General features: G+C 50.9%; 1 protein-coding gene across 1 annotated transcript in view; it reads left to right on the top strand.

Annotated features, from left to right (window-relative positions):
* Window positions 1-27,525, top strand: part of LOC112310699 (copper-transporting ATPase 2) — a 72,151-nt gene that overhangs the window by 3,696 nt on the left and 40,930 nt on the right. Inside the window, exons 3-6 of the mRNA XM_053916545.1 lie at window positions 7,223-7,532; window positions 15,757-16,984; window positions 25,209-25,469; window positions 27,159-27,322. Of these exons, the coding sequence (XP_053772520.1) occupies window positions 7,299-7,532; window positions 15,757-16,984; window positions 25,209-25,469; window positions 27,159-27,322 (1,887 nt within the window). The 5' untranslated portion in view covers window positions 7,223-7,298. The remainder of the gene's footprint in view (window positions 1-7,222; window positions 7,533-15,756; window positions 16,985-25,208; window positions 25,470-27,158; window positions 27,323-27,525) is intronic.

Here is a 27,525-nt window from a genome sequence, read left to right as displayed (position 1 = left end):
TTGGGTAAAAAGTAAGATGAAGGAACAAATACTTCTTTTACATTGGTGGGTACAGGAGAGTTAACAATGAACATTTACAGAACATAAGGGCCACAAGATAACATGAGGGGTTCCTGTGAAACCGAAAAGTCAGTGTTCGTGCTGCCTGTCACCACCAGAACCAAGAAACAGACAGGGATTGAGTCTTCGTGGGCTCTTTATTCAGATGGCCGGCCATCTGAGAAGAGGGCGGGTTTGTACCCAAACAGACTGTCTTCAGTTCTGGTTCAAACCGGCCCTTTGTATAAGGAGAAGAAAAGTGTAGGTAAGGGGTTTGGAATTCAGGGAAAAAGTTGAACAGATAAAAAGCTGCAGCATTCTTCTGTGTCCCGGGCGGTGGGCATCTCGCCCTGGAGCACGATGGCCCAGATACCATCTTGATGGCTTGCAGTCCTCCCGAGGCCCAAAGCTGGAACTGCTTCTGGTCTGGAGGGGGTGGGGGGGGGGGGGTCCTACCTTCAGTTCCTGAAACAATAGCTTTTAACATACATTGATTGATAAGCTTATTAGCTATTATCTGAAACTAAATTTTTTCCAACATCTGAGTCTGCTATCATATTCAGATAATGATTTGCAAACCAGGAACATACCCCTGGCATGAACTGAGAATACCCTCCAAAATGGAGGGTATAGGGCAAGGCTGTTAGAGGCACAAGTTGTAAGGAAGGAGCTGATGATCTGAGAGATGTGTTCCGGGGGAACAAGACCACACACGCAGCTGACTCAGTGGTCAAGCAAGTGGGGTTTTGAGGTGAGAACGATGGGTAATGTATGATCAAGCATTTAGCAAAGTCCCAGTTTTAGCGCAGGCCTTTAGAACAAAAAGGGGTCGTTGGGTTTTTTTTCTCCATCACACGATTATAGTACAGGGATTGTTATTTCTCAGGGGTCATGCAAGGAGTATGATTTATCAGAGAGTACAATGAGCCTAGGCGGGCTGCGTGCTCTGCAGGTGGTTTCAGAGCCAAAAGGGCAAAGTCATGCCTTGCAAGCAGTTTCAGAGCTGAAGCTGCAAAAATCCAAATGTTGGGCCACAGGTTACCGTGTTAAAGTCGTTAGAAATCCTCACCTGCTCATTTAGGTCATTATGCCTGCTCTTGGCAGTATTTGAGCTCAGACTCCTGGCTTGGAGGCTGAGAGAAAGGAGTAAGTGAAGGAGGAGAGAGCCAGCGCTGCACGGGGCATCTTCCGAATGGAGTGTTGAATATTCATCTGAAAGTGTAGTGGTTTATAGCACTGATCACGTTCTGATCTGTCTGTGTTTACAGCAAACAAATACGTTTTTGTTGGGCATTCTCTGTCATTGATTTATTCAATAAATATTGAGAGACTTAGGTATAAGCACCATTTTAGTGCTGGGAATGCAGCTGTAACGGAAGAAAATAGAGAATTGTTGCACTTGTGAAACTTACATCCTAATTGGGAGACAATAAACAAATAAGGGAAATATGTATCTTGTATCAGATGGTAGTTGAGCGTTCTGGGGAAAGTAATCAGGAAAGGATACAATAGTGGGGAATGTTTGAAATGTTAACAGGGTAAGGAGGGGAAGCCACTGAGTTTGAGCAGACCTGGAGGAGCTGAGGAAGGGGGTGGTCTCCGCGTGGGGTGTTGGGGAAGGAACATTTCTAAACCAGGACGCAGCCAGTACAAAGGCCCTGAGGCAGGCGTGGACCTTGCTTTGTTCCAGGAATGGAAAGAGCAGAGTGGTTCTAGCAGAGTGAGCAAGGATGAGGGGTGTGAGGATAGGTGGAAAGCTAATGATGGGGCAGATTCTAGAAGGTTGTCTAGGTCATTTGAAGGAATTTAGGTTTCACTCCAAGTATAAGGAACTGCCCTGGAGGGATTGTCCTTATCTGACTTCCTTTTAAGGGCATTCCTTGGGCTTTTGTGTTGGGAAGAGCAGAAGCCGGGGCTCCCTTAGGAGGTTACTTTAACAATGCAGGTGAGCCACGCAGGTGGCTTGGGCTACTGTTCTAGTGGTAGAGGTTGAGTGGCTGAGGTGGCTAAGAAAGGACCAGGAGCCAGGAAGTCTAATTAAGGGCTTTTATGGGAGGCTGAGCTCTGCTATCTGGTGGCCTGAGTCCAGCAGATTGAAGCAGCAAGGGAAAGGGTAGGAGGGTTTTTAAGGGTGTGTAGCAGATCCCCACCCCCACCAGGGTGGGTCACCCTACTGATCTTCCCCAGTGGCCAGGGTGTAGGTATTTGCGAGACAATGTCCTCTGTCTGGGAGATGTATGTCCTTGCTTCTGGGAAAAGCTCAGAGAGAGGGAAGGGGCAGTGAGGGTTCCAATGGTTTCCAGCAGCAACACTGGCGGCTGTGCCTCAGCTGCACCTGATAATAGGGAACCTGGGGGCAGGTATTCAGCTGATACCCTGACCTTCCTTGTTCCTGCAGAGGCGGTGGCTCAGGTCCTCCGTGTGCCGGCACGTTCTAACAGTGGAGGACCTGAAAAGCGGTTGGGTGCTGGATGTACTTTGAAGCTGGAACTGACAGGATTTGCTGGACATCTGCATGTGGTTTGAAGGGAAATGATTCTTGTCAACAGTGAATCTAAGACTTTCCCTGGGCCGTGGGAGGGGGAGTTGCCTTTACTAAGATGAAGAAGCAGGGAAGGGGTGGAATATTGGGAGCTCAGTTGTAGCCAAGTTAATGTTTGAGATGCATGATACATAGCCGACAGGAGGTATTGTTTCAGCATTTGGGTCAGTAAACGTGGAGTTTGGGAGTTGTTGGCTGTAGGTGGTAGTTATGCTAGTTACCAGTAATTCTACTGGTAATTCTATTAGTTAGATCTGAGGGCCAAGCCAGAGCCACTCCAGCGGCTGGGGAACTGGGGGGGACACCGGGAGGGGTGGGCACGCGGAGGCTGGACGGGGAGCAGGGACAGCTCCCTGGGCAGGGAGAGGCACTCACCCAGGCCGGGGGAGAGGTGTCTGCAGGTCCTTGTCTGGCTGCTCCTGTTGTTTCAGTGCAGAGGGAGCAGGCTCATCGGGCAGTGTGAAGGGTGGGGTGGGGGTTCGAGGATGGGGAGGTGCTGGGAGGTGTTGGACCACCGGCCAGGAAAGTGGAGAGGACTGGGCAGAGGTGGTTGCACTGCCGGTGGCACCAGAACCCTCTCCCAGTTCCTTGTCATGAACCAGCGTGGTCGGCCGGCCAGCCTTAGTGCGGTTTGCCTCATCCCTGTTGGGCTGCAGGGACACAGACTTGGGGTCTGTTGGCACGTGGAGACAGCCAGTGTCGGAGTTGAGCCAGGTGGGCGCCAGGTGAAGAGAGTGGCCACGGAGGTCGAAGGTGCAGATGGTAAGCGAGGAATCAAAGCACTGGCGTTTACACTTTGATGATCTCAGCCTCTGTGTCTCTCGGTGGCCCTGTCCATCTCTCGTTCATTTAGAACCACTGTAGCTCTTTCCCCGCCTAGGCTGTTCAGCCGAGCGCAGTTTCATTTACGAGCACTCCGGCTAGTGAGCCTGCCCGGGCGTTCTTTGTGTGTTTGTCTCCGGTCAGTATGCTGGTGTGGACGTCATGCAGGGCTAACCTGTTTTAGTTCTGAAGCCGCCAGGTCCTGGGGGAGTGAGGAGCGGCCACGCAGACCTCCGGGCCCACCAGTCCTGCCGCGGGCACGTCTTCCAGGGTACCACTAGCCTGCAGCAGCACCTAACGTGTGGGCAGCTTTTCAGTATTTTAATGCTGTCCTCTACGGTTCTTCTCACCTAACCTGCTGATACAGTCTTGAGGGCAGAAAGTATCTTCTTTTGTGCATAGCTCTTAAATATTTGGCTCTCAGGCCCTAAACTGTATTTATTTATTAATATTCTGCCCCCATTGTGAAGGATAGGCTCTTCGTTCTCCTCTTTCTCTCTGTAAGGGAGCCCTCTGGGCCACTGTGTCCCGGCACACAGCTTAGTGTCAGGCTCTGTGATTCTGTCCTGTCCCAGGATCCGGGGCTCCTCTGCTGGTCTCGGGAGGACGGGCCCGGTGGTTTTTCTGAGCGCCGCCCAGTGCTAGCCTCTGCTGGGTTGAGCAGGCCATTTTTGTGAGTGTTGAAATACTTGAATCAGATGTCCTCCCTCCAAACAGGGTCCTTTGTCCTGGAGGCTCGTGGTAACAGGAGCTGCCCATCTGCCTCGGGCCCAGGCTCCTCAGGTTGCAAAGGGTTGTTTAGGACACCAAAGGGGTTTTTAATTTTACACAGAAGAGAGTCGCAGAAACTGGGAAGGTGGGTCAGAGATACACAAGGTGAATTTTACTTTGGAAAATAGGATTTGCACGTGCGCGAGGCAGAGTAACTCAGTGGAAGGAGATGCTGGATGACCTGCAGTTCCGGGAGGGATGTGTGAGAGGGGAGGGGGTTTGCCCTCGCTTTCCAATAAGGCCTAAATGCATCTGGAAGTTCCAGGTGGAAAGCATATTCTGATCTGCCTGCAGTCCAGCTCAGCCAGCGTCTGGTTAGCATCTGGTACTCGTTCATCCCCACGTTAGGTCTGTGGGCAGAGAAGGCCGGAGAACCTTGTCTCTGGGAGCTTGCAGGGTTTCCAGGTGCTGAGCACATGCTCTGCATCCGTGATGAGTATGGCCCGACCAGAGTGGAGGGAGAAGGCGTATCCTCCAGTATGCGGACCTAAAGGCTGCCAGCCTATAGCCTTGGCAGGACTGGTGCTGGAGTCCAGATTGGGAGGGAACCCTGGTTGGGGGTGGGGAGCGGGGAGAGGCCCTTTTCGGAGAGGCGGGACTTAAAGGATAAGGAGGATTAAGTGGGGTGGGCGGCCACCTAGGGGTCAGGTGTGAGGAAAGGGGAGGGAGCCAGGAAGAGGAGTTTGGACCTGATTCCCCAGTCTGGGAAAGTGGCTGGAGCCCTGACTGTTTTGTGGGGTTCTATGGGAACATTACCCCCAGACATGCTCCCCTCCACTGCCCCCCCTATTCCTCCTCATCTCTGCAAACTGGAAGTGGCATTGCCACCCTCCCGGCCTCCCTTTGTGTCACTGGCTGTGATCAGTTGATGCTGAGCCTGGAGGACTCCTCATGCCTTTATCCCACTCTGCAGTTAATTTCTTTACTCCTTGTAACCCTCCCCCGAGTCTCCATTCTCCCGCCTGCCCAACTGTGTCTCTCAGTCACAGATGCAGTCATGTAAGTCCTCTGCTTAAAAACCGATGATCTTCCATAGCCCGCAGGACAAAGTCTTCATGAATTTGAACTTTACGCCCTCCTTTGTAGCCTGGGCCCTGCCTCCTTTTTGTGGCTTCGTTCTGGGTCTGAGTGCCCATTTAGGAGAAGGAAGCATTTTACAGTAAAGTCTTTAAATTTTTCTGTAGCTCACGGTGCTAACAGGATGGACTTTTCAAAAGCATTTGGGACGTGTGGTGCCAGCATACTTTTCTTAAAAACCGCCCATTGCTACAGCACAGAAGCATCTTCATGTATGACCTCACATCACCAAGGAAAAGTTGAAGGAAGGGGAGTAACTCATATTTTAAAAAACAGTAGAGCTTTGGTCAAGTGGCTCAGTTGGTTGGAGCGTCGTCCCCTATACCAAAAGGTTGTGGGTTCGATTCCCTGTCAGGGCACATATGTAGGTTGCAGGTTTAATCCCTGGTCGGGGTGTGTATGAAAGGCAACCAATTGATGTTTCTCTGTCTGTCTGTCTGTCTGCCCCCCCCCCCCCCCCGGCCCCGACAAATCAATAAACGTATCCTCGGGTGAGGATTTAAAAAAAAAAAAAGACAGTAGAAAGATAAGTGACACCTTTGGGGAGGTTTCCACTCAAAATGGCAAGAAGTTTTAAAAATCTGGTGCTTAAGGAGATCAGCCTCAGGTATCTGGAAGGCCTGCTTGTCGTGCTCAGTAAAGGAAGCGTGAGGTGGTCAGCAGGCGTCCGTTTGTCCAGACAAAGCCTGTCAGGAAACGGGAAGGTCAGAGGTAAGCAAGCAGGAGTTGCGTCATCCCGAGGGAGAAACCTCGAAGGCTCCAGGCCCATCTCTGCTGGCGTCTGCGTGGGGCGGGGGCCTGAGGCCCTCAGCATCAGACATCCCTTCAGGTCTCGGACTTGAATGGCATTTCTTCGAGGTGGAGGCAGGTTGTTTTTTGGCTGAGCACAGGAAGATAGGAAGCCAGCCCAGACCCCCTTAGGAGCTGGCTGCCCTGAGCGTGTTCCAGAAGTGGGGCTGGCAAGGGGCCAGGCCACATCCCCACAGAAAGCCTGGGAGGCAGAAGGGTCGGGAAGAGCTGATCTGTTGGTCTGGGGTCCCTGGGGAGGAAGAGCCTTGTAGGCAACTCTTATAGAGGCAGACACCCAGTGGCCTTGAGCAGAAGGGATGTGTTCTAAATGTCCTCACTGGATACACCATCCTGGGACACCCCTCCCCCAGCAGCACCTTGTTGCAGGGGGCGACTGATGCGGAAGGACACGGAGGGACTATCTTACCAACTGGCTCGATTCGGTCCTCAGTGTGGGCACTCCATGTGAGTTTGCTCCTGGAGGTGTTGCCAGGATTAGCGGCTGGGGAGCTGTGCCTCGTGGGGGGAGGAGGCCACCCCTTTACCACATGGTCTAGTGTCTCTCTTAATCCTCCTGTGGAACAAGGGGCACCTGAGAAGCCTGAATGCGTGTTCGCTCCTGGCTGTCCTGCCACGTACACACCACGGAAAAGCCTTCCTACCTGGCGAGTTTCTGCACTCAGTTCTTACTGAGGTCCGACCACTGGTCCAAGAGCACACAAAGCTGCATGAGATATGGGACTTTCTTATGCCTTGAAGGTTCAAGTCACGTTGCCCTCCCCTAGTGCTCCACACACCGGCAGGCCTGGAGCTGTGGAGGAGGCGGCTGAAGGTATTCCAAGAAGGTGCTGGATGTTTGGTAATCCAAAGAGGCCTTTCTCCCCTGCCTCTGGGCTGGGTTTTGGAAGGGCACGTGGCCAGAAGGAAGCCTTGCGTTGGGCTCCTGGCCCTGCCTCCAGGTGTCCCAGCAGCCCTGTGCGTGGGCACGTGCGGGCCGTGTGCAGAGTCCCCGTGCCGACTGCAGTGTGACAGCGAGCGAGCAGGTACACACACAGGTGCGCGGCCTGCCCCACTCTGTGGCTCGCTGCCCACCAGACTGCAGGCGCCAGCAGCCTTTCCGGGGCTGGCTTAGGAGCCCAGCGGGGGCCTGCAGGGCTGAGAAGGTGCCTTCCCGTTTGCTAGGTAGGGGGACGCTTTTGAAGCACTGCCTTTGAAAGTGACCAAGTAGTCTGGTGAAGGTGTGACCCTGGACACAGCGATGGACAACGCAGGGGGGGAGCCGCCCCGGAGCCCTAAGCAGTCCTTCCTGGCGACTCTGCGTGATTCCCAGGTGATGCTGCTCTCTGTCCGCCGGTGGTGGTCCTTCAGGAGGAGCCCCGCAGCCAGGGGCGCCCCCAGACCCACGTCCTTGGAGGAAGGCTCTTCCCCAGCAGAGGAGGGAGAATTTTCCCAGCAAGTTTTGAACGGGACCCAGGAGATCCGTTCCAGTCAGGTCAGTGCCTTTGCAGCAGGGGTGAAAAGCCAAGGGGGTGGGGGCTGGACCCAGTTCACAGACAGAGGTTCCTTCCACCCGAGGGTGGGGTGCGGGTCGGGGGTGGGACGTGAGGGGATGAATGCAGCACTGAGGCCGGCAGTCAAGGTGGAGTCTCTAGAGAAGAAGTCCATGGTGGATGAATCTTGGGTTGTTATTGCTTTGTATTTTCAAATCAGACAAAAATGGATCTCCCCCGCCTTTTTAAAAAAAATGGGCACCTGATTTTATTAACCTCCATATTTTGACTCAATAAACATATTGAAAATGTTGCTGCAAGATGAAGCTGCTCTTAAGCAAAGGAAAGTTTTGTGACGTTCAAAAGGAAGGCCATGTAATATTTTGTGAAACGATGTTTTAGTAGGAGTTCCTGGTGGGGCTGGGGCCAGTGGGGGCTCTTTTTTGCTGCCTTGTGCTGGTGGGGGAAAGGCTAGTTGGACACCTAGGGACGCTTTCCTAAGTGCTGTGCCCTGTTAGGGGTTATTTTTGGTTTTTGTAGTGTCAGTTTAAAAAGTCCCCAGAACTAAAGGGAATTTTGTGAAAAGAGATTTTGAATTTGTATAATGCAGTGGATTTATGTAGAAAGAGGTTTATAAATGTGCATTTATGCAGTTCATGGTCAGCTTTAATATTTTTACCTCAGTGTCTAAGATAGCAAAATAGCAAATATTTTTGAAAAATGCTTGAGAGCACTTCTTTAAAATGTCCAGGCGTCTGTCTGAGGTATTTGAATGTGAAACTCTAATGCCTTTTGATGGCCAGTGCTCAGCTCACAGGACGAGGGGGCCGTTGGCGGCCGCCCAGGAGGCCGCTGTGGCCTCGCACTGGCCACGGCCCGGCGCTGGGCCCGGCAGCTGACCCTGAGACTCCTCAAGCTTCACATTCCTCGTTGCCAAGTGGAGCGATAGGTCCAGCCTCTCAGGATTGTGAAAACACTTTGTAGAGTCCTGTATAAACGCAAAATACTGTTTTCTGCCAAAATCAGGGTTTTCACTAGAATTCCCACCTCGCAGCCGGGCTTGATTCTCTGTGTCTGATAGAACCACGTTGGCCAGTTAATGTCTGAGCTCAGTTGTACCTATGTTTTTTAAAGCTCTGATTATAAAAGTAATGCGTGTTTATTATACGAAATGAATTTAAGGTGCGACATGAGGAATATAGAAAAGGATAAAGAGATAAAAACAACCCAGTGCCCCAGCTATTTTCTCTTTACACCTGTGCATATGTGTGTTCATATGTGAATTTGTGCATTTGTCCATACATGTATTTTTTATCAATATAGGGATCAGGTCATATAGTATTTATATACCTTGTATTTTTTACTTACTAGTTTGCGGACAGTTATCCCATGCACGTCTCAGCATCTGTTTCATTTATAGCTCCACTTTCAAATTTAGGATCCGTTCCAGGAAGCATTTAGATTGTCCTGCAGTGGGGGGGGGTTGCAGTGGCTGGTGTACGATGAGGAACATGAAACTGGACGTCAGCTGCAGTTGAGTGTGTTCACGGTTAACATAGCAGTGGGGCAGCTCCAAGTCTGTTAGGAATCCCACTCGCTGTGGGTCTCAATATTTGAGAGCCAGCTTATGTAGCACTTGGTATGTGGAAGGGACCTTGCTCCTGTCACTTCTTTTAATCATCACCCACCTTTCAAATCACCGTCCCCTTTTCTCAGACCGAAAGCTGAGACGGAGAGGTTAGGTAATTTGCCAGAAGGATTTAATCCTGGACCTGCCCAAGGACATGCCCCTTGCTGTGCTGTTGGGGTGTGGAAGTATTGTTCCATATCCCGGCCGAGACAGAGTTTGGAGAATGCCTGCGAACACCGGTGAACGGGAGAGTGGCTGATTCACCGTGAGCAGAAGGTCGTCTGGCAGGCACCTTGTTCGCAGAGGTGCAGGTAGCCCCTGTGAATAATAAGACACTTCACAGTCCTGGCTGTGGTTAGTGGTGTTCTGCGCTTCCCTTTTACATTTCTTACACGTACAGCTTAGATCGGGGTCATGAAGTTGAGCAAGCTGTAAGTTTCTTTTGTGTTTTGGACGGGCAGGAGGGGAAAATTTCTTTTAAGGCATAGCTCGTGAAAACATGAAGGCTGGGGAAGGCAATCCCCCCCCCCCCCCCCCATTTATTAGCAGACTCAGCAGGTTGGCTGAATAACAAATATTCCGGGGGCGGGGGGATCACATTTTCTTTATCCATTCACGCGCTGATGGACACTCAGGTCGTTTCCGTGGCGTGGATGTTGTAAATAATGTCACAGGTGCACGTGGGGCTGCAGATGCCTCCTCAACGCTTCCTTCAGATAAACTCCCACCAGTGGGATTGCTGAGTCATGTGGTGGTTCTATGTTTAATTTCCTAAGGAAACCCCATACTATTTTCCATAGTGGCCACACCAATTTACATTCCCCGCATCAGTGCTTTTGAGGGCTCCCTTTTCTCCGCATCCTCAGCTACCATTGGTTATCTTTTTTTCTTTTTTAATTTTTCCCCATAAACTTGCATTTTATTGCTACTAAAGAGTTTATAGTATTGTGGTTAGGATCTTCCAAGGAGGCCTTCAAATAATTCTTACTGAAAGGATGAAAACTGTGAGTTTCACTTTTTATTATATTAGTGAGGTTATCTTCTTGATAACCGCGATTCTAAGAGATCGAAGGTGGTAGGTATCTCGCTGGGGTTTTGATTTGCATTTTCCTGATCATTAGTGATGTCGAGCATCTTGAACGTGTACCTGCTGGCCATTTGCATGTCTTTAGAAAAATGTCTGTCCAGTTCCTCCGCTCGCTGTTTAATTGGGTTATTTGTGTGTTTTGGTGGTTGCGTTGCGTGAATTCCTTATCCATATTGGATATAGGCCCGTATCTCATGTATAGTGTTCCCGCTGCAAGTCGTCTTCCCTTTGTTGTTTCTCGGGCTGTGCAGAAGCTTTTCAGTTTGATGTAGTGATGTCGCCTCCCTTGTTTTCCATGTTGTCGATTGTCCTTAGGTTTCACATCCAAAAAAAAAAGAAAAAATCATTAACAAGACCCTGTCAAGGAGCTTTTTTCCCTGCGTTTTCTTATAGGAGTGTTACGGTTTTCCTTATATTTAAGTCCGTGAACCACTCGAGTTAATTTTTGTGAGTAGTGTAAGACTGAGCCCCACTTTCATTCTCTGACACGGGACTGCCCAGTGTCCCAGCGCCGTTTATTGAAGAGACTGTCTTGTCTCCACTGAAGTATTCTTGGCCCCCTTTTCAGATATTAGTTGACCAGATATTATTTTTTAAAAGGTTTATCAACCACTTGCATTTCTTTTTCTGGGGATTGTTTTAGGTAGGAATTTCCTACCATGAATTTATAGAGTAGAATAAATTATAAACATTAGGTTTATACCTAAGTCTCTCAAAGGAATATATATATTTTAATGTATAGCCTGTTATAACTGTAATTCTAGGCACAAACCAGTACATTCATCAGCGACAGGAGTGTATGTTCTTGTGTATAAAATACAGCATTACTTCACCAAACCTGATAACCATATGCAACTTATCAATAATAATAATAATTAAAAACAAAAATAATCACAAGTTCAGTGACTTCTGCCATATAATATAAATACCTGAATTAACTTAATATCCTTGGTGTGACATTTCTTCTAACCAGTGATAACATTGCACGCACCTAATGTAGGTCTTTTAGATCACGATCTTATTATAATTCTTGGCGATGACATAAGGCATTTATGATCCCATACTTCTGACTTAAACTATTTCTTTCAAATGCAAAAAAATATTCCAAGATACCGACAGTTGCTTGATAGTAACAGGTCCGTTATGTAAAATTTCTTTGTTTGGGAGCGAATATTCTGAAGAAGGAAAAACAATGCTGTTGATTGACAAAAGTCTGATGAAGTAATTGTTACAACACATAGATGTGAAAAGCAATGGGGTTCTCCGAAACAGTTGCTGTGTTTGGAATGAGAGCGCAAATGGGTTTTCAGAGGTAATACTGCGGAGTGCTGCTTGGAGAGGTCTTCCAGTTGGTGAATTTCTAAATTTTATTTTGTTGTCTGTAGAAGACTCTCATGTTTGTATGTGTGTGTTAAGGGCAAATAGTGGGTACACGGCACCCAGTCTCTCCATAAGGGGTAATAGTTTCTCCTCGCTGTGGTCAGGAGAAGGGGACAGGCCATAAACGGTCACTTGCACGGAAGTTCCCTGGAGGGCACACCCAGCACACCCACCCGGCCCTCATCCGACTACGTAAATAACAATCACTGGACACTCTTGCCGGACCTTTGTTCAGTAATGATAAAGGGCAGCGCGAAGGGGTTAAAGTGGGGGTGGGGGAATATGTACACTCATTTTTTTTAAAGATTTTATTTATTTATTTTTAGAGAGAGGGGAAGGGAGGAAGAGAGGAAGAGAAACATCAATGTGTGGTTGCCTCTCGTGTGGCCCCCACTGGGGACCTGGCCCACAACCCAGGCATGTGCCCCAACTGGGAATCGATCCAGCGACCCTTTGGTTCACAGGCCGGCACTCAATCCACTGAGCCACACCCGCCAGGGCATGTTTTTTTTAATTTAAATTAAAAAAATTGGAAATACAGGGTGGGTAGGGCAAAGGTAGGTTTACAGTTGTGAGTACATGAAAACACCATTTATTCCTTATATTATTCTTACATCATTATTTATTAATCATCATGTTATTTTCTATACGAACAACTGTGAACCTTCGTTTGCCCCACCCTGCATATAAAGGTAGTAAAAAATCAGGATGTCCTAGCTTACCCATAAATAACCTCAAATTTACGGATTATTACTTACACGTATGTACCCCATGAGTCTGTGCGCATGCAGGTGTAACACGCATCCCACCCGCTCTGCTCACGGGGCTGCCTTGAGTGCATGGAGTCAAACAAAGAATATTGTAGAGAACAGGGAGCACTGGTTTCTGCGGAGGGTTTTCTGAAGTGCCGGAGACGGCCAGAGGGGGCAGACCCCGAGGGAGGAAGGCAGGCTCGGTCACGGGCAGCGGGGCTGCTGCATTCAATCCGGACTGCGCCTTCCTTTTGCTTTTCCGCTGGCCTCTTCCTGTAAATTAGTGTGACTAAAAAGAAAAAGTAACCTCCAAAGTTGTGGTTTTTTGTTTTTTTTTTTTCAAAAAGAGCACTCTAGACTTTGAGTTGGTAATTTAAATTCAAGCTGTTACTTAAATGGATTTGGGGCCTCGGATAAATCTGTGAGTCTGTTTCAGCAGTAAAATGGTGATAAGAAGACCTACCGATAGAATTGCAGTGAGTGTTAGGGACAGAGGGTCTCGTTCTCATAAAATACGCTGAGAATGATGAACTGTTTGCTATCACTGGGTGTGTGTACGTACAAACGGAAAACATCACAGCTTTTCTGTTTTTTGAGTTTGGGAGAGATCAGGAACATAGAGTTGTCTGGGTGGAGGTTCTGTGTGGGAAAAGCCGCATACATGCACAACGTTTTTGGCTTGTAAGTGCTTAAGGGTGTTAACCTTCAGAGTGAAAGAAATCTCAAGGGGAAGTGGGCAGGTGGTGCCCTGTTTAAGGGGATCCAGGTGGGACTGAGAGATGGCAGAAGTGGCCAGTGGTCTCCCATTGCGTGTGTGGTGGCATTGCCCTTCGACTTGTAATCACAGTTCTTTTCTAGGAGGCCTGTCATTTCTGGGCCTTTGAATTTCAGCCTGGCTTTGAAAACTTTCATCAAAACCTGCCACATCGTTTCCGGTTTCTTCATACCAGGTTGGCCTACCTGCAGGTCTTGTTTTCCCCTTTCCTTGCCCCCTCTTGCTGAAGCAACAGCTTCTATTCCTTTACTTATCTTTTTTTTTTTTTCTTTTTAAACCCTGGCACTCTCAGCAAATTCCATGTGACCTGGTGCCTAGAGAGATAGCAAAGAACAGAAATTCATTTTGGGTTTTCCTCTGAAATCCTTCTCTCCTCTGTGTTTCCAGTCCCTTCTAATCCCAGAGCCTATTATATTAATAGTTTGTTAAAAATTCTAAAGTGGGCAAAAGCTCTTCCACACCCTGGTGTTGGGCCTGCACAAGTCCCAGATGTTTGTCCCCAAGGAGTATGTATGACTTAGTGAGAATGGAGGACCACCAGGGCTTCCCCGAGGTTTTCCCTGGGCGCAGAGTTTGTGTCCTGGGCCACTCTCCCCCTCCCGTGACTGCATGATGAACCCTTAGACCTACACGTTTGTTTGAACTCACTCTGTGAGAGCTTTTACCACCAGCGGTTGTCGGAAGAGTGGGATGGAAAGCGCACACACGCCCCCCACATGTGTGCACACACAGACTATCCAAACAGCCGGCCACTGTTAGGAGATGGCCCCTAACCCGCAGGTGCCCGGGTGTCTGGTAAAGTCGTGTTACTTGCGAAGCTTTGTCCTCTGTAGTAACTGCTTGTCGTTAGAAACCTGCCTGTCGGGAAGGGGGCCTCTGGGTATTGTTCGCTACAAACAAACAGCTCCCAGCGCTCTGCACACCCTTTTGGCAGGAACACAGAATCAGTAATCCAGGGATTAAGTGCCAGCGTTGTGATTGGGGGTTTGGTGAGTTGTCGCTAGACCCAAGGCCAAGAAAAATAAGTTGGGCAGAAATGTGTTTTTCCAGCGGACTGGGTGAGGGAGGGTTAGGTCTCATAAGGAGGCAATTTTTGCTTATTAAGGCACTATGTTAAAGAGAATGTCTTCGGATGTTTTCTTAGTTTTTCCCTTGTCTGTTCCAGTTAAACATGTATTTAATTAATACCTATTACAATCAGGTCACTGTTCTGGATTTCCTTTTATGCTTATGTCATATATTTTGATTTTTAAATTAATGATTAGAACTTGGTAGCACGTGTGTAAGGCACAGGACGTTGTACAGTGAAAAGTAACTCTTCCTTCCTGCCCCTGCCCCTAGGCACCTGCTCCCTCTAGCGCCCAGCCCCCAATTCCGCCCCCCCAACTCTGCCCCCGTTTCTTACCCATCCCCCCAGAGGTCGTCCAGGCATGTGTAAGCATCTATGCCTTTTTCTCCTACACACAGTGTCGGCCTTCTGTGGCACACTTATTTTGGTGGTCTTCCCAATGAACTACACACACCTCCTTGTGTTTAAGTCCTTATGTAATTCCCTCCTGGACTGACTGAGCATGGGCCCTGTGACTTGGCTTTGACCCATGGCGAACTAGGAAGTGTGATGCAGGGTCAGGCTCCCTAAGTGCTTGCCCTTTGGGACCTGTCCTCGGGGAATGCACTCTGTGGCACGCCCTGTCAGAACCCACAGGCCACCAGCTGTGAGGTCCCCAACCTGCCAGTGGAAAGGCCCCACGCGAGAGGACTGCGGTCTTTGCCAGCAGCTTCCAGACCACAGCCGGCCTCACCAGCCAGGCCTGGGACAGGAGAGCCGGTGTGGAAGGGGAGTCTCTTGCCCTGAGCCATCCACACCAGAACTCGCTGTGTGGCACAGAGCGGGCTTTCCATACAGAGCCCTGTCCAAACTGAACAACTGATGCATTCGTTATAAGCCACTAAATTCGGTTTGTCGCGCAGCCGCAGATGACTGAGATACTGTACACCCTGGGCCCTGTGGTTTTTCACCGAGCGCTGTGTCTGGTATTGGCCTCTGTCAGTATTTACAGCGTCGCCACGTTCTTTTTAAGAACAGGGTAGAATCCCACTGTATGGCTGTGCAGTAATTTAACACCCTTCCTCGCAGACGTGTGTGTCGTTTCCAGTCCTCTGTTGTGTGCTTGTCTCGCACATGAACATACATGTCTATTGGCTAAAGTTTTTGGTGCAGAGCTGCTGGGTCAAGGCGTCTGTGAACTTGTAATTTCCACAGGCATTGCTGAGTTGCCTTCTAGGGAGCTGACCCTCCTGCCGACTCTGAGGATCGGGTCCGGGGCGCCGATGTGCGTGCGTGGTGCAGACAGCGCCACAGTGAGGTGGGAGTGTCACCTGCCTCCTTTAACCGTGTTTTCATATGTTGAAAAGCCGTCTGCTTGTCGCTTTTAATGGACTGCCCTCTTTTTTCCTTCTCTGCATTTTACACCCTTGTGCTCTTGGAACCTTTTGACACCAGGGGCACTGTTTTCCATTTTCTCAGGGCCCGACAAGCTGGGATATTTTAGAAAAACGTTCGCATTGAGGATAAAAAAAAGGTAATTTCTTTTTCTTTTAGATCCTGGCTCAACTTTCTCTGCCCTCGCGTGTCTGCGAACCAGCCATGAAGCAGAGTTTCGCCTTTGACAACGTTGGCTACGAAGGCAGCCTGGACGGTGCGAGCCCTTTGCAGACGGCCACCGGCACCGTCCGCCTTTCAGGCCTGACTTGCCAGTCGTGTGTGGCGTCTGTCGAGAGCAGGGTGGCCAGTCTGAGAGGCGTCGTGGGCGTTCGGGTCTCCCTGGAACACGGCAGCGCGGCTGTGGAGTACGTGCCGTCGGTTGTCAGCCTGCCGCAGGTTTGCTGTCACATTAAGGACATGGGCTTCGGGGCCAGCATCGCGGAAGGAAGGGCCGAGTCCTGGCCTCTCAGGTCCTCGCCAGCCCTGGAGGCCGTGGTCAAGCTCCGGGTGGAGGGCATGACCTGCCAGTCCTGCGTCAGCTCCATAGAAGGCAAGATCGGGAAGCTGCAAGGGGTGGTGCGCGTCAGGGTGTCCCTCAGCAGCCAGGAGGCCATCATCACGTACCAGCCTTACCTTATCGGGCCCCAAGACCTCAGGGACCATGTGAATGACCTTGGATTTGAAGCTGTCATCAAGAGCAAAGTGGCCCCTGTCAGCCTGGGACGAATCGATATCCGGCGGTTACAGAGCACCAGCCCCAAGACACCTCCCCCTTCCAACCAGAATGTCAACAACTCCAGGACCTTGGAGCCCCCAGGGAGCCCGGTGGCCACCCTGCAGCTGCGAGTGGACGGGATGCACTGTAGGTCCTGTGTCCGCAACATTGAAGAAAACATCGGCCAGCTCCCAGGGGTTCAACACATTCGAGTGTCCCTGGAGAGCAGAACTGCCCGGGTCCAGTTCCACCCTTCCCGCGTTGCCCCAGAGGCCCTGCAGAAAGCCATCGAGGCGCTTCCACCCGGGAACTTTAAAGTTTCCCTTGATGACGGAGCAGAAGGAACTGGGCTGGGTGACAGGTCTTCCGCAGGTCACTCCCCCGCCCCCGCCCAGAGAAGCCAGGCGCCAGGCGCTGGCCAGACCGTAGGGCTCGCTATCACGGGCATGCGCTGTGTATCCTGCGTCCAGTCCATCGAGGGCCTGCTCTCCCAGAGGGCAGGGGTGCAGCGAGTATCCGTGTCTCTGGCGGAGGGGACCGCCACGATTCTCTATGACCCCTCCGTAACTAACCCTGAGCAACTCTGCGCTGCTGTGGAAGACATGGGCTTCGAGGCCTCGGCCCTTTCTGGTGCGTAGCTGATTCGTTAGGCCCGCACCCTGCCTCCCGTGGGGGTGGAGCTCACAGCTGGCCCTTGGGTGCCGGGCTTTCAGCGCAGAGGAAGTAGCCTTTCCACGTGCTTAGATTTTGCTCTCTCATAGCTGGGACTCACACGCTGAGGCCCTTGGGTCCTGTCTCCCTTTCCGAGCAGAACTCCGATTCCGGGGTTGGTTGTTCTTAGAGAGAGCACAGCAGGGGCGCCAGGCCCCTCCTCTCTGACCGCAGCACCCACCATCCCTTTCTCTGAAGATTTCTCTGGGAGGCTATGAACTATAAAAATAACGTGGCTCTATTCCCACCGCCTGCAGCCCATTCCCTTGAAAGAGGAAATTTAGGGAAGGGTTCAGGGATGATTTCCTTTGTGCCCCCCACAAACCACCCCCTGTTGACGGGTGTGCTGACATCTCCACGAAGCCAGGTGTCCTCATACCTTGATGCCACCTGACTTGACCGAGTTTCTGGGGTTGTGACCATCCCTGCTCCCCACCCCCTCTCACTGACCACTCACCTGTCAATTTTCTTGCATTTTCCTCCCACAGGAGCCCAGCACAGGATGCAGCATCCTTTCCACTGTGTGCCAGGGTTGCAAGTTGTGGGCCGCTGAGTGCGGGCCCGCGGTGTCTCCTGGGAGCTTAGGTTGCGGTGGAGGGTCCCCAGGGCAGGGCTTGGAGGGGCAGGTCCTGTGCGGGCCCAGGCGTGGGGGCCTGAGCCAAGCTGTGGGGCTCAGGAAGGGCGCCTCTGGAGGGCGAGTGGGCATGCGAGGCGAGGGGCTGGGGTGGGTCGGGGAGGTGACAAAGCGTCCTGGACAGGGGTCTGAAGGCCCAAGAGGCAGCGCAGTGTGCTGGGGAAGCCGCAGAAGGGACTAGAGGGGCTGGGTGACGGTGGGGAATTCTGACGCGCCCCACCATTCTTCTGACGTCGTTTCTGCAAGTGTGACGGACTAACACATAGTCTGTAGATAAGCAGCATGTTGGTATGAGAATCCTAGGAACTAACTTTGAAAGACACAGACTCCAGCCTTCAGGCATCCCAGCTCCGGGACACATGCTGACCTTCAGCCATGGAGCCAGGGCGATGTAACACCAGGGTGACGTGGGCTGGATGGCTGAACCAGGATGACCCACACTGGACCGTCGCTTGACGTGCCGGAATGGACTGTGCTCGTCTGCATGTAGAGAACTTCGCAGCCACCTCCCTGATCTCTGTGTTCTGTTCCCCTCTCCCTCCTTAGAGGAACCTCTGTCTCCTCTGAGAGGGGGAGACGGGCTCTGAGGTGTGAATCCCCCATCTTCCCGGGAGACAGGCTCTGAGGCCTGAGTGCTCCATCTTCCAGGTGGCCGGCACCTGCAAATGTGGCTTTCAGAGCAGCAGCTGGCCGGACTTCCTTTCGGTTGCAGCTTGAGTGACAGCTCAAAGTGGTGGGACAGAGCCTGGGCCGCCTCACAGGGGCCCTGGGAGTCACGCTGCACGGGGGCTTTCCCGCAGAGGCCAGGGGTGTCAGCAGTGGGTGTCGGGCAGAGGGAGCACAGCTCCGATGGTGCTGTAGAGGACCCGTCGGGTACAATGTGGTCGAGTCAGCGAGGCCGCATGGGGGGCGGGGCGAGGCATGGTGTGTGGGGGCTACAGAGCAAGGACGGATCTGGAGGACACTCGGATCACAGCCACCAAGCTCGGGGTCAGATTAAGCGTGGGCGAGGCTAGGGAGGAGAGGGAGAGCTTGGGGGAGCCCCTGCTGAGGTAGATGCTGGAACGGCTGGGCTCACAAGTTCTGAATTTTGGGGTGAGTGGGGCTAGAAGTGCAGCTTTGGGTGGCGGGAGCCAAGGAAGGTGCCGGAAGACCCAGGAAGAGTGTAAGAAGGGAAGGGCCTGAGGAGGAATGTGATGACCCTGGTGTGGGGAGGGCCACCTGCAGGAAGAAGATCTTGCAGACAGGTGACGGAGAAGAGGGTGGCGTCCTGGGAATAAAGCCAGAGGGTCGGCGATGCTAAGGGTTAGCAGGGAGAGGCTCACCATCCTGTAGGTGGTGAGGAGGTGCGGACCTGCAGGGGCCAAGGCCCTGAGGAACAGAGGGCTGGCTGAGAGAGAGGCTGAAGATGAGGAAGGAGCGAGGGACGTTTTCTGAGGGACCGTGGTGCGGGTGGTAATGTTTTTACTGTTTTGACCCCAAGACACAGGCCCTGCGCGGCAGTGCGCGTGCCGGCGGGACTAGGGCAGTTTCTTCAGCCCCGGCTGGAGCTTCGCACTGGAGGGGAGAGCTCGTGGGCAGAGCCCGCCGGCCGCAGTCAGGGCGACTGCATTGAGCGTCCCACATCATCGTGCAACCACCATGAGATAGTGTTTCTCCTGGGGCAGTTTGCTGAGTCCTGCTATTTTCCCATCCCACCCCCCCCACCACCCTTTTTAAAGGGAGTGGGTAGGTCAGGTGGCCTTACGCGGCCCCTCTTTGTCTCTGGGCCAAGTTTCAGGAGGGAGGTGTTTCTTCTTTCTTTTTCTGTTTTTTTCATCTGTGTGAGTTTTTAAAATAAAAATCAATAAGAAAAACACAATAGAGCAGGAAATCCTTCACTCAAAGGCAAGTCATCATCTGCTGTAGCTGCATGAGGTTTGACATCTTTCAACAGTGGAACCAGGTGATTGGCAGTAAAAAGAAATTTGCGTTTAACTATATAATCCAGACTAATTAGATTTGATTAAACCTGAAAGAAAAAACAGTGGTTTTTCTTGGCCAGAGTTATTAGAGTTAATGTTTATCCTAAGAGGTATTTAGAGCATCAGATTTAGCAAATAAAAGTGGGGGCCACCTAGCTATCTTTGATTTCAGATAACAACAAACGGCTTTTTGTCATAAGTATGTCCCAGATACTGCAGGGGACGTACGTATACGAAAACACTATTCGTTGTTTATCCGAAGTTCAACTTCAGCTGGACATTCTGTACGTTACCTGCCAGGCTTAGTTCCAGATAAACCAGAAGTACGCTGGTGACTACCCTTTATGGCCACTTCATGTTAAAAAGGCATCATTTGTATGAGATTGTTCATTCTGGATTGAGTAGGAAGTCCTGCGGGGCAGTCTTCAAACCACAGGACTTGTTGTTTCTCCTTTGAAGTAGCCCCCAGCGTGCACGGTAGGCGTCTGTGAAGGAGATGAGAAGGGAAGTGATGGGTCAGTACCAGTGGGTCACAGGGTGGCCCTGGGGAGGGCTCTAATCCCGGGAACTGCCCTGTTTGCTGTGTATAATGCGCTCCCATGTATAATACACACCCAAGTCTTTGGCCTGAACTTTCAGGGGAAAAATCTTTTGTTTTAATTTTGTAATTCAGTTTTTTAATTTATATTATAGAACAAAACTGGTTACCATATTCCAGGGTATTGTTTTGCATACAGATATTGTCATTGCTTTCTAGAGTTACACTTTAATGCATAAGCATAAATGATTAAAAACACTTATGTAGATGCAGAATTAGTGCTACCCATGTATAATACACATCCTTATTTTTCCCTCAAAAATTTGGGCAAAAAAGTGCGCATTGTACACAGCAAGATACGGTATTTACAGAGATTTTAAAGAGCTGAAAACCAAACAATGGGAAGGAAACCCAACCCAAGAGATTAATAGTAGCAGAAGCCAACCCCCCCCCAAGGGGAGTCTGAGGAAGGGGTGTTCCAAGAGCCCAGGACAAGGTCTCCCAGTGGCAGCTGGTGACACTGCCACTGCGAAGGGAAAGGCTGTGACCAGGAGGTGGGGTCCCAGTGGACAGATGGGTAACACTCCTTTTTCCTCGTTTCTCTACTATCATTTCCCACTATTTTTAAAAACGGGTTTTTTTTTTTATTGATTCCAGAGATGGGGAAGGGAGGGAGAAAGAGAGGGAGAGCAACATCAATCGGTTGCCTCTTGTACACGCCCCAACTGGTGACTGAACCACAACCCAGGCATGTGCCCTGGCTGGGAATCGAACCCACCACCTCTGGGTTTGCGGACGACGCCCAACCCACTGAACAACACTGGCCAGGGCTTCATTTCCCACTTCCTAGCTCCTGTGTGCCAAATTTAATCAGAAACCAGTTCACAAGGGAGCCTGGGAAAAGTGGTTTGCTGAGATAGAACCCCTGACGATGGAGCAGAGAGAGGGAAGGGAAGCGTCTGAGAGCGGTAGGCAAGTGCCAGGCTTTGAATCTCAGCTTGTTTTGCTACCAGACTGAAGGGGACTGTTTGCCTGTGTGCATCAAAGCCCAGTACGACAGGAACAGGAGTTCTCAGCCAAGAAAGGAAGGATTTATTAAGGAGATGGCACTGTTCCCAGAGTCACAGGTAGCTCATGCTCAAAGACCTGGCTTCCCAATGGCTTCCAAGGGATGGATCATACGGAGAAAAATTGTCAATCGTGGTGACAAAGGGAGCCAGGGTCGTCTCTGCTGATTGGCGGGTGCTAGGGTCGGGGTAGTTGATCATTGCACTTGGTCTCGACATCAGCTGTGGAGGTGATCTGTCCAACTTCGCAAGGGTTTGTTCTGTGGACTCTTCTGCTTTCCTGAGTCAGGAGCTGAAACACAGCTGAGGCCCCCACACTGCCTTTCGCTGGATTGGAAACTCTGCCTCTGTGGTCAGTAGAGCAGGACCTGATCCTAAGGCTCCCGTGGGCTGACCAGGACCTCGGCATCCCGCAGGCTCAGTGGTTAAGCACGGGAGAGGGAGGCGGGTGAGTCAGGGCATTAGGGAAGGACAATTACAGCCAAAGGGAAAAAAGTCAAAATAAGAGGCCGGATGAAAGAAAATAAGGTTTCTGCGCGGTTACAACTTGACAGCTAAAAACGCATTTCGCCCTGGTTTCTGGCTAGAAAGCAGCTTTGCACCAGTTCACTGACTTCCATGGGAACTATTTTCTGAATGAACGACTAAGTGGACGGACAGGTGGATGGATGTGTTACTAAAGTGCGAGGACAAGTCACCTGTCATGTGTCACGCGGTCCTCTCACTGCTGTACGTGTGTAATGCACGAGTGAGGATCTGGGCCCCGGCGCTGTGCCGGCTGCCATGGCGTGCTCACAGGCAGCCCAGCACCTCCCGTCTGTTCTCACGGGGTCACGGATCCCAGGGATGAGTAAGGTGTACTGTAGGTGAAGTGCTCTCGGGGAGTAGGAGGGAATCCAGCATGTGGTTGTGGGACTCCCACAGACTCGCCGGTGGAGGTGGTGTTGGAGCGGCGCTTGGCTGGGGTCTCAGAATGACGAGGGTCCCATCAGGCACTCTGGGCAGAGGAGACACAGCACAGGCCACGGGCAGGCGTGCTCCAGGTGTGGCTTGCGAGCAGTCAGGCGTGGATGGTGCTTGGGTATAAGTGGCGGGAGATGAGGTCAGACAGGCCAGCACCCGGGCCCACACCACTGTCCCGTCTCCAGGATCCCGGAAGAGGTTCTGCTTCCTGATTTTCAGCCTTGCAGTGTGTTCCCTGCCCAGCATTCACAGAGATGTAATCCAAAACCCTCCCGTCTCATCTGGTAACATCTCACCTTGGAGGGGGGCCACAAGCCCCCTCTATCACCCATGACCTTTCTGACCCCTTTGATTCCTCGGGTCAGGCTTGTCCTCCCCCCGGGGTCTTATACGCACTGTCTTCTCTATCTGGAACTCTCGTCCCCCAACGTCCGCACGGTTCACTTCAGTTCACAGCACCCACAATTTATATTTAGAAATATGTAGGTTTGTATCATACCTCGTTTTGTGGTCTCTTTTCCTCTGCAGTTTATCATAATCATCCTTTTAAATTCCGTTCTCATGTCTACAGCACCACACCTTCTGCAGCCACACAGCACTCCCTGTGTGGTACCCTACTGGCTTCCTCTCGCACGGCTCCCATCTGTTTTGTGTGCTGGTGATCCCAAATAACACTGATGGGCATCGTTGAGGCTAAATCTTGTGCAGGTACTTATTATGGAATATCTGAAAGTGGAAATGATGGGCCACAGGGTATAAACATTACTTAATTCCGTCACAAATATTTATTGTGCCTCTACTAAGTACCAGGCAGTTAAGGGTATTGTGTTTGATAATACATATTGCCAAGGAGACTTCCAGAAAGCCCACTCAGTTTACATTGCCCACCATATGGCTAGCATAGATTAATAAAGGTTCCAGTAGCATATGCTTGCTTGGGTCTTTGTTAATTTATTTCAACTTTCTTTCGCAATCTTCCAAAGCCCAGAATTTAGTTGAGTCCAACCTCAGTGTTGAAGAATAGCAATATGTAAACTACAGGTTAGTATGGGTATGAGATTCTCTAACAGCACGAATATTACTGGAATTGTTGGCCGTAATATTTGGGTAGAAAGGCAGGTGAATCCAGGAAACAGGTGATGGACTGGGAGAATGGCGGGGGTGGGGGCTGCACAGAAGTAGGAGAGTCGACGGGTACAGGAGGTGGAGTGTTAAGAGGTGGCCATAGAATAGATTTTGTGAGTTTGAGATTCCAGGCGTGGAGTCTTTCTGAACAATGATAAAGTCAAGGAGGGTGACCTGTGTCCATGGGTGAGGTGACGGTCTCTGCACCAACACGGTGGGGACCCTGGAAGGCCAGACTACTGGGGGGTCTTCCACAAATGGGCTGAAAGTTTTGATCAGCTGGACTCTTGAAGTGAGCAGAAATAGCTTTAGCACATTTCAGAAGATGAGCGAAACACCCCAAGATGTGAGATTTATTCAGAAGGGAGACTTAAAAGTCACTGTCTGTCATCAATACAGGATAATGCCACCTTGTATCTTCTGCGGCTGTGGGTTTGCCAGTGGGGTTTCGTCATTAAAGGGCGTAATTGTCTTTTCTACATCCTCTTGTAGGTGTTTTGAGTCACCAAAACAATGTGACCTCCTGCAGTACTGAAAACATTCTGTGTCTTTATGTGTTTGAGAAAACTACTCACATCGCTGTATATATAGGTGAAAGGCAGAACAGTGGCCCCCCAAAATGCCTGCACCCTCGTGCCCAGAATTCAGTGGGGGAAGGATGCTCTTTTCTGTGTGTGGAGGCAGGTCAGTAGGATACCCAAGTGGGAGGAAATGACCCTTGACTGCCGCCTCACACACAAAAGCTAATTCGAAGTATATCATAGGCCCGAATGTGGAAGTTTATTAAAATAATAAAGCTTTTAGCCCTGGCCGGGTGCTCAGTTGGTTGGAGCATCATCCCGTACACCAAAAGGTTGTGGGTTCAATTCCTGGTCAGGGCACATACCTGGCTTGTGTGGGCGATCCCTGGCCAGCGTGCGTATCGGAGGCAACCAATCAATATTTCTCTCTTTCTCCCCCTTCCTCTCTAAAATCAGTAAACTTATGCTTAGGTGAGGATTAAAAAATAATAATTAAAAACAATAGAGCTTTTAGAAGAAAACTTCATGAATATTTTCACAGTGTTGATGTAGACAAATATATATTGAAGTAGCACAATGCGGTGACCACGGACGGACGTTGTTCAGTTGATTGCCGAGTTGGGCTTCATTAGATCATGGACGTCTTTGATCGAAAGAGACTTCATTCGATGGGAGTGAAAAGCCACACCACAGACTGGGAGCAGATAATGTGCCATTCATTCCGCTGACAGAGGAGTCATGTCGGGAATACATACGGGACTTTTGCAAACCATGAGAAAAAGACACACAACTCAGTAAAGGTGTTGGGTCATTTCGATTGTCGTGGGGAGAGAGCGAACCTCTGCTAACTAGGAAGTGACTGCAGTTAAAGGAACAGACCCTGGAGCTAAACAGACCTGGTTCCAAGCCGGCTTCACTGCTTGCCACCTGAGGGGTTTGGGTCGCAAACCCAATTATTTGTTAAGAAATTATTTAATTTCTTGCAACTTCTGTCTTTATCTACAAAATGGGAATGATAGCAGTATTTACCATGTAGCTATTTTCAGACTAAAGGAGGTCACACGGGTGCTTAACAGAGTGGTGGGTGAGTTCTTCTCATTGTTACCCTCGTGTGATTACAGCATTCATCTAGCCAGAACTTTCCATTCTTGAAGTGTCGGCTCATGTCACGTGTCTGTGATCATGCGCCCCTGTCGCTGGCGGTGGGGAGAGAGAGTGATTGGAAATGACAACCAACGCGGCCTCTCCACGCCTTCTGCTGCATGCTGTCAGGCTGGCACTCCCTGCGGTGAAGAAAGCCCCTCCGAACGATTTCTGACCTTTCATTCCAGGCAACGGCTCTGGCAGCCACGTTGGAGAGCTCAGTGCGGCGGACGCCCCGGCGCAGACTGCGGCTGGCACGCCTGTGTCCACGCAGGCTGTGGCTCTCCCCTCCAGGACGGCCCCCCCAGTGCACAGCCCTGGCCTCTCGGCAGAGTCCCCGCCACAAGCCCCCGCCTCAGCGGCACCCCAGAAGTGCTTCTTACAGATCACGGGCATGACCTGTGCGTCCTGCGTGTCCACCATAGAGAGGAACCTGCAGAAGGAAGCTGGTGAGAGGCCCGCACCCGTGCTCCCCGGGGGGCGCAGCCACTGGCTGTGTAGCGCTGCGGGCTCTCCCTCCCTGGTCTCCACCGACTGCGTGTCTCAGGAGCCCCTAGGACCCGGTAGCATGCACCCCATGTCACAGGATAGGTGTTCGTCTAACGTCCGGGGGCCGGTGGCATCTGTTCTTTAAGGAGTGTTCAGTTTGCTTGAGACAAAATGTGTCTCCACGTCAGCTGCGGGAGGCCAGGGTAGAGCTCACACAGGTCCCGTGGGAGGTGGTCTCCTCAGTTCGCTTGTCCTCACAGCATCTTTATCTTTCTCCTTCGATCCTGTTGACCTCTCACGATCCAGTGGATGAACAGCCTGTGTTTTGTGAAGTTCCGGTTTCAAATGTTCTGTCTTGTTGTCTCTGTACACTGCAGAGTGCGTGGAACTGGCCAAGTCTTGTGTTTCAAACTACATTTTCAATATTCTCTTAAACCTGAAAGTGCAACAAAAATCCTGTCTCGATTTTTCGTATGGAAAATATTTGAACCACGACCCTCCTCTGCCACCAGAGTTAGAGAACTTTTTCCTCACCCCCATGGCTTCACGTGTCTTTCTGGTCTGTCTCCCTCCCTGGCTCTAGGAACCAACCCTGAACTAGGACGACACTTTTTCCAGCCTCTCTTCGCTTCCTGGCGCTTTAGAATGATCATGCTCACGTTGAGGTGTCCAGGGCTTTCCTGTATCATCCACAGACCGGCTGCCCGTAAAACTAACCTGTCACCCGGTGCCTGTGCTGGGTCCCTGACTTGAATGCTTCATTTGCATCCCGTACAGCTTTTTTCTAAAGTTCATCATTGCTGTCGTCCATTTGAATGAACCGTGCCCCCCCTGAAACTAACACAATGGCGTTAGCCAGAGAGTCAGTGGGGTTCCTTTTTCACTTCTGAAAGTGATCAGAAACTGGAAAGCAGGATGGGAAACCATGTTGAAATTTATTTTTCTTTATCTGAAGGTGACTGGAGAAAAAGTATTGTACAGGGTCCAGCACAAATAACACCTCCTTTTTTGCTACGAAATCTTTTATTACAAAATCATAAGCATGCAGTTCTGTAACTTAACACTATCCCACTCAAGCCCACCATTTGATGTTGTAGGTGAAATGTTCACAATAAAACTATAAATCATTGCATATGTATTACTATCCTATCGACCACACCCAAGCAGGCGTTAACTTCCGCTGGACCCCATGTATCTGTTACATAGCAGCAGTTGCGAGCTGCGGACTGGGTCCCTTGCTTTGAGGTGCATGCGCCCACCTGTGTCTTCTAGGGCCTGACCCGAAGGGGCCCCCGGGCCAGCAGTGCCCGCATCGCCTGGGCGCGGGGCCGACTGGCAGAACCTCAGACACTGCCCCAGACTGACTGAACCAGTCTGCCGTTGAATAAGGTCCTCGGGTAGTTCACATGCCCTTTAAAGCATGAGAAGCATTGTTCCAGAACAGTGGTTTACACACCTGGCTGTACATTAGACTCACCTGCGGAGCTTCAAAGACAGACACCTGGGACTCCCTGAACATTCTGATTCATCGGGTCTGGGTCAGGGGCCAGCGCGGTGGTGGTTCCTCGAGCGATCCCCATGTGCAGCCGAGTTTGAGAGCCGCTGTTCGAAAGACCGGGGGCACATGTGGGGTTTTTTGGTGGTTTCAGGTATTCTGTCTGTGCTGGTTGCTTTGATGGCCGGAAAGGCAGAGGTCAAGTACAACCCGGAGGTCATCCAGCCACTGGAGATAGCTGGGCTCATCGAGGACTTGGGCTTTGATGCGGCAGTGATGGAGGACTACAAAGGCTCCGACGGCGACATCGAGCTCCTCGTGAGTATGCCGGCCGGCTTGGGGCTGAGCCGTGGGCTGTGCCCCACCAGCGGCCCCCTCTGCGTCTGTCCTGCGTGCTGTCGCTGTTGGGCAGTTTTGTTCTGTTTTGTGGTGGAGCCCACAAGGGCTGGTTTGTTTTGTGAAGGAATGTCTGTTATGTCAGAGAGTCGCAGGGGTGAGTCCCACTGGACACATTCAGGTAC

This window comes from Desmodus rotundus, chromosome 13, assembly GCF_022682495.2.
Source record: "Desmodus rotundus isolate HL8 chromosome 13, HLdesRot8A.1, whole genome shotgun sequence".
NCBI classification, from domain to species: Eukaryota; Metazoa; Chordata; class Mammalia; order Chiroptera; family Phyllostomidae; genus Desmodus; species Desmodus rotundus.
Note: the sequence above shows the minus strand (reverse complement) of the source record. Positions and strands in the feature narration are given on the sequence as shown.